This window comes from Coregonus clupeaformis, chromosome 21 (genome assembly GCF_020615455.1).
Source record: "Coregonus clupeaformis isolate EN_2021a chromosome 21, ASM2061545v1, whole genome shotgun sequence".
In the NCBI taxonomy this organism is placed as follows: domain Eukaryota; kingdom Metazoa; phylum Chordata; class Actinopteri; order Salmoniformes; family Salmonidae; genus Coregonus; species Coregonus clupeaformis.
In genome coordinates, this window is record NC_059212.1 from 20,700,511 (window position 1) to 20,706,865 (window position 6,355).

General features: G+C 43.1%; 1 protein-coding gene across 1 annotated transcript; it reads right to left on the bottom strand.

Moving 5' to 3' along the window:
* Window positions 1–2,496: 2,496 nt before the first annotated feature.
* Window positions 2,497–4,733, bottom strand: LOC121534586 (growth/differentiation factor 15-like). Its single transcript, XM_041841167.1, has 2 exons — window positions 4,362–4,733; window positions 2,497–3,704 (listed from the first exon to the last, which is right to left on the bottom strand). Exons 1-2 carry the CDS (start codon window positions 4,705–4,707, stop codon window positions 2,911–2,913), a joined length of 1,140 nt encoding a protein of 379 aa, XP_041697101.1. The 5' UTR covers window positions 4,708–4,733; the 3' UTR covers window positions 2,497–2,910.
* Window positions 4,734–6,355: the final 1,622 nt, after the last annotated feature.

Here is a 6,355-nt window from a genome sequence, read left to right on the forward strand (position 1 = left end):
GAAAAAACACCAAAAGAAAGATGCCCGGGGTCCCTGCTCATCTGCGTGAATGTGCCTTAGGCATGCTGCAATTAGGCATGAGGACTGCAGATGTTGCCAGGGCAATGAATTGCAATGTCCGTACTGTGAGACGCCTAAGACAGCGCTACAGGGAGACAGGACGGACAGCTGATCGTCCTCACAGTGGCAGATCACATGTAACAACACCTGCACAGGATCGGTACATCTGAACATCACACCTGCGGGACAGGTACAGGATGGCAACAACAACTGCCCGAGTTAAACCAGGAACGCACAATCCCTCCATCAGTGCTCAGACTGTCTGCAATAGGCTGAGAGAGGCTGGACTGAGGGCTTGTAGGCCTGTTGTAAGGCAGGTCCTTACCAGACATCACCGGCAACAACGCCCAGTGGGCACAAACCCACCGTCGCTGGACCAGACAGGACTGGCAAAAAGTGCTCTTCACTGACGAGTCGCGGTTTTGTCTCACCAGGGGTGATGGTCTGAATCACGTTTATCGTCGAAGGAATGAGCATTACACCGAGGCCTGTACTCCGGAGCGGGATCGATTTGAAGGTGGAGGGTCCATCATGGTCTGGGGTGGTGTGTCACAGCATCATCGGACTGAGCTGGTTGTCATTGCAGGCAATCTCAACGCTGTGCGTTACAGGGAAGACATCCTCCTCCCTCATGTGGTACCTGTCCTGCAGGCTCCTCCTGACATGACCCTCCAGCATGACAATGCCACCAGCCATACTGCTCGTTCTGTGCGTGATTTCCTGCAAGAGAGGAATGTCAGTGTTCTGCCATGGCTGGGACCTGTTGGATCGGAGGGTGAGGGCTAGGGCCATATGATATCTGTTCATGGTGCTGAGTTTACAATGCATGTCATCATGTGTGCTGTGGGCTATTCTTACTGTCATGCAAAATTAAATACTACTCATTTGTCCCGTAGGTCATTCACTCTTTGGTCAAGGCCGCACTCTTAGAATGAAGGGTTCCAAAAGGGTTCTTTGGCTGTACCCATAGAACCCTCTGTGGAAAAGGTCCTACATGGAACCTAAAAGGGTTATTCAATTGGTTCTCCTATACTCCCAGTCAGTATTAGATAGAATGTCGCAGCATCGCCCCGCCTGTGGGGAAAACAGCCTGTGGTTACCTAGGTTACCCTATTGGCTCACAGCAAAAACTTGACCTTTTTCAAACACCATTTTCTTGTTGTCTGCTTGTTTTAGTCAATTGATAAAACAACATTTAAGAAATGTACAACATGTCTAAAGGTTACTTTTCAACATTGCCTGCTCCCGAGCGTTCTCACTACTTATAAAAATGTGCTGTTGTAGGGCTTCCCTCATGCCCCTTTTCATGACGGCGCTAGCAGCCACGTGAGTGAGTGCTAGCTAGCTACCAACCGGAACATTAAGCTAGCCAAGCCCAACAACACAAACAAACAGACTACACAGCTACAAGTAGTGAGTGGTGTTACGAACGAGCTATACTAAACAAGATACCTTACCTGTGATTAAACGTTTTCCACACACATAGTTAGCTACGTGTAGCCGACTTGGACACCGGCTGCCCACAATTTCCTACTCTTCCACATCGAATAGCCTGAAGCCACAGGGCTCTTCTCGCAGGCTCTATTTCCCAACGTGGGAGCATTGTGAACCATAGGTTGGGATTTTTTACCTGGTTACATGTACATTGAACAACACAGCAGCTTTTCAGCATGTTTTGTTATTTCTGTATAACAAAAAATCAACGACAAAGTTGGCTCTTTTACACTGGGGGTTAATGGGAAAGAATGTTTGTTTTCCCCAATTTGTGGGTGTGGTCGAGGGGAATTCCTTATTATTCCGTGAATATCAACTAGAAGTATGGGGACAGCCGAAGAACCCTTTTAGGTTCTAAGTAGCACCTTTTTTTCTAAGAGTGCACAGCTGCAAGATATTGGCTATCATGTATTTCACGGCACACCCTAACCTTGAAATATTATCTGACTAGAGAGTTTTCCGTAAAGCACAATAACACATATCTTGTCAGAATTGTAGTCCCGTGTAGCTCAGATGGTAGAGCATGGCGTTTGCAACGCCAGGGTTGTGGGTTCGATTCCCACGGGGGGCCAGTATGAAAAAAAACAAAAAAATGTATGCACTCACTTACTGTAAGTCGCTCTGGATAAGAGCGTCTGCTAAAATGTAAATGTAATTTCAAGTTCTGTTACACATCATTTGTATGTAAAAAATATTTATTGTAACGTTTGTGTACATATGCATTCAGGCACAACAACCCAACATAAACAGTAGTAATATCCATACTACCATTATTGAAATGTTAAAAAATAGTATATTTTCTCTGGACAAACTTCCAAAATGTTTGGAAATAATACTGTACATAGCATTAAATTCAATTGAATATGTATTTAAAGTACAGGGATGTAAGAAACATACTAAATATTGTAACATTGAAAACTACAAACAAAACAAATACGTTTCAGACCCTGTTAAATAAATTACAATAAATAATATAATTTTGTACATAGTCTTGGAAGAATATGACATTACGGGCCACATGAGACTAACGTACGTTTTTTTTCTTCCAAATAAAATAGTAAATATCAGAATCATCACTCCACAGTAACTTGTATTGTTTACAATGAACCTATATTTACTCTCAGAATCCATGGATGATGGATGATGTTGGGTATTTTTGTTTGTTTAACCATTGAAAAGGATGCTAGGAATGTCACTAATTGAGCATGACAAATGTTATTTTCTTATGTCCTTTGAAAACATTATCCCTTCTATTTCAGAATGTAGCACTAGCACATTGTATCTAACGGCTCGCCAAAGGGAAAAGGTTTGTTCCAACTCTTTTTTTGTCCTTGCCTGGTCTTGCCCCCGAAGGACTCAAGCACAGTGGCATTTGCTGACAATCAAGTCATTGAAGGGTGTGAGCTTCAATTTTCCCCGACTGTCGTAGTGCATGAGGACCATAGGTTCGTAGGCTGCCGGCACACAACAGGGCCGAGGTGTTGCTCCCTTGTTGATTTGATGAAGACGCGATTTCACCTGCGTGTGCATGCTGGCTGGCTTGTAGTTGTGAGGACAGGAGCCGTCACAGAAGTGCATGTTGTAACCAGCAGGGGCAACGACCCAGTCTGACCAGCCAATCTCCTTGAAGGACACGTTGACAGACTTTCGGCAGCAGCGACCGTCTTCGTCGCAGTTGTCTTCTTTGTTGGAGCGAGTCCGTCTCCTTCTGCCTGCTGATCTAGGCTCTACAAGGTCTACCTCCAGGACCATCTGCGGGGTCCTCTTGGGATCAGTTCCCTCTTCTATGACCAGTCCTACTTCCACAACTAGAGAGTGGCCTTCCGACCTCCCTCTCCACTTATCAACAATAGTTCTGATGTCCAAAGTCAAATCTCCAGTTCTTGTAGCAACCATCTGAACAAGGGTCTCTGTGTGAATCAATAGAGAAGAGTTCAGCGGTTTCGTCTCATAGATCTTAACATGAACTTCTTCCCTAATCGTGGGCTCAGCAGCTTTAGAGCCATCCAACAGTTGTCTGTAGAGCTTCAGCTCAGCCCGGGCCAAAGTGAGATCCTTCCTGATGTTTGGGTTCTTGTGGAAGACAGCTCTGTACCAAAGCATATCTGATGTGTGTTCCTCATCACTCCGAAGCACTTTGAAAGGCTCCACTGAAAGAGATGAAAAGAGGATTGTTAGACAAATGCTCAGGTTCTTGGAATTACTGCCATGACTTCAATAGGCTGTGCTTTTAAGAGTTGTAATGGATGTGTCTTTACCTCCTCAAAAAATTACAAAATTACATCAAATTATTTATAAATTAGAGTAGTTCATTATTACTTTGGAGAAGAGGTATTTCATATCTGCTCTCGGAATTACTATCAAGCCTTTGCTAAGTCCAAATGCCAATGTTAATGGTAGGCTTTTGTTGGAGTGCACACAAAAACGAAGCACTAAGACTAAATTGCATGGCTCACTCATTTTCACGACATATGGTTTGAGAAAACACTCACAGATACATTAAGATTTATTTTTTTATTTTTTTATGTGTTTGAAGGCTATTTGTTTGTTTTGTCATAAAATCTTGTTGAAGAAACAACCATGGGAGAATGTTTCGGGACACAGGTACACACCTTTTACTAAGCCCAAACCTTTGGCTTTGGCATCTAACTCAGACCTTTTCAATAGGTTATAAAAACACCTTGCATAAAGGCAAAATTCCATGAAGTCAGATCACCATCTAAAGCTAGAATGTCAACAGTCAGGTCCTTGTGGCTAAAACCAGAACAGTAGCTATGTGTCTTTAAATAAGACAGCTGAGGTCTCACCTGTGGCTGGGAGAAGCAGGGTATATGTCCTCCTTGGGGAATGCCAGGATTCCCCTTCCTGACTGGAGTTCCCTCTCAGCAGCGTCAGTGTTTCCCTGTAGAGCCGATGCATCCTCCTCAGCTCCTCCTCTGAAGCCAATTCCCTGGGCCTGGGCTCCTTCTCCATCCCCATGGAGCTCAAGATGCCTGTCTTCACTGCCTCCAGGAGCAGGGCCCTCTGGCTCTCCTCCTGCCCCAAGCGGGGTGTACTGTCTTGGGCCAGGCGGGGCCGGCCTTCCCCCTGATGGAGGCTGGAGAGGAGGGCCACCCAAGAGAAGAGAAAACGCAGTGCGACTGAGCTAGACATGGTAGGTTTGTTCTAAGAGGTGCACCCTGTATGGGGTTGTCAATGGTATGAATGAAATTCCAGACATGCTTTCATTTATACAGCTCCTGCATGGCCACACCTCTATGTCACACCTCTATGTCAGGTGAGCACTCCTCATTTTGTAGAGGATTATGTAGCACTCATTATGTAGAGGATTATGTTGCACTCATTTTGTAGAGGATTATGTTGCACTCATTATGTAGAGGATTATGTAGCACTCATTTTGTAGAGGATTATGTAGCACTCATTTTGTAGAGGATTATGTAGCACTCATTTTGTAGAGGATTATGTAGCACTCATTTTGTAGAGGATTATGTAGCACTCATTTTGTAGAGGATTATGTAGCACTCATTTTGTAGAAGATTATGTAGCACTCATTATGTAAAGGATTATGTAGCACTAATTTTGTAGAGGATTATGTAGCATCCATTGTATATCATGTTCCACAAGGTGGGAAAGCACGCTTTGTATAGTGCTCTTTAGAATAAATTAATATAATTAATGTCCAAAAACATTTGAACCCTTCATGTATTGACTGATTTCAATGGATTGTTTCCATACAAAATACTGTATATAACCATATATGATACCGCTCTTATTAGTGGTATCAATATGTGTTGTAAATACAGATTACATCAGAAATGTAAGTAATAAGCTATGATTGTATGAGCTATGACTAACCCTAAACTATGAATTTCACCAAAGCAGAGCCACCGGAAAATGTGTGGTGAGACAGCATTTGCCTCAGTACTTTTCAAACTGCCATAACACTTTCAAAGCAGCAGCACGGACTGGGCCAGCTACTTCCAGGTCCAACATTTAGCTGCTCTGTCGCAGTCTACCATGGAACACTACACGCAGAAAAGTCGTGCTATTTGTATTTGAGCAATATGATTGGCCTTTCGTTCATTCAAGCACCACTACACTCTAGCGAGTCACAACTTCTCGAGTACTCGAGTAGTACAGAAGTTGATTGCTACATTCACATGCAAGCTGTCCTGAGCAAAATGAAGCGCCCATCAATCTAGTCGCTGAGCTTATTTATTTTAGGGAAGGTGATTTACAAAAGTAAACCTTCAATAGTGAACACACTAGCAATAGACTGGTTACCGTTGATAGTCTGCAAAATGAAAGCTACAAAAATACACTGTAGCATTTGTCTTGGCAAGCCTACTGTAGTCAGGTTGATTAAGCAATAAGGCCCGAGGGGGTGTGGTATATGGCCAATATACCATGGCTAAGGGCTGTTCTTATGCACGACGCAACGTGGAGTGCTTGAATACAGCCATTAGCCGTGGTATATTGGCCATATACCACAAACCCCCGAGGTGCCTTATTGCTATTATAAACTGGTTACCAACATAATTAAAAGAGTAAAAATAAATGTTTTCTCATACCAATCAGCATTCAGGGCTCGAACCACCCAGTTTATAATATCTCTTTTGGAATGTCATTGTCTTAAAAGGGCAGCGTCCTAATCTTCTCAAAATGACAAAAATGAATCCAATTAATACAATGCCATTCTAAAGAATAGAGCAATGACTTACATTGCTAAATTAAACAGCTTTTTAATACATATCATCATAACCAAATGTAGCATGTTAATAGCTGCATATAGAGAGAAAGG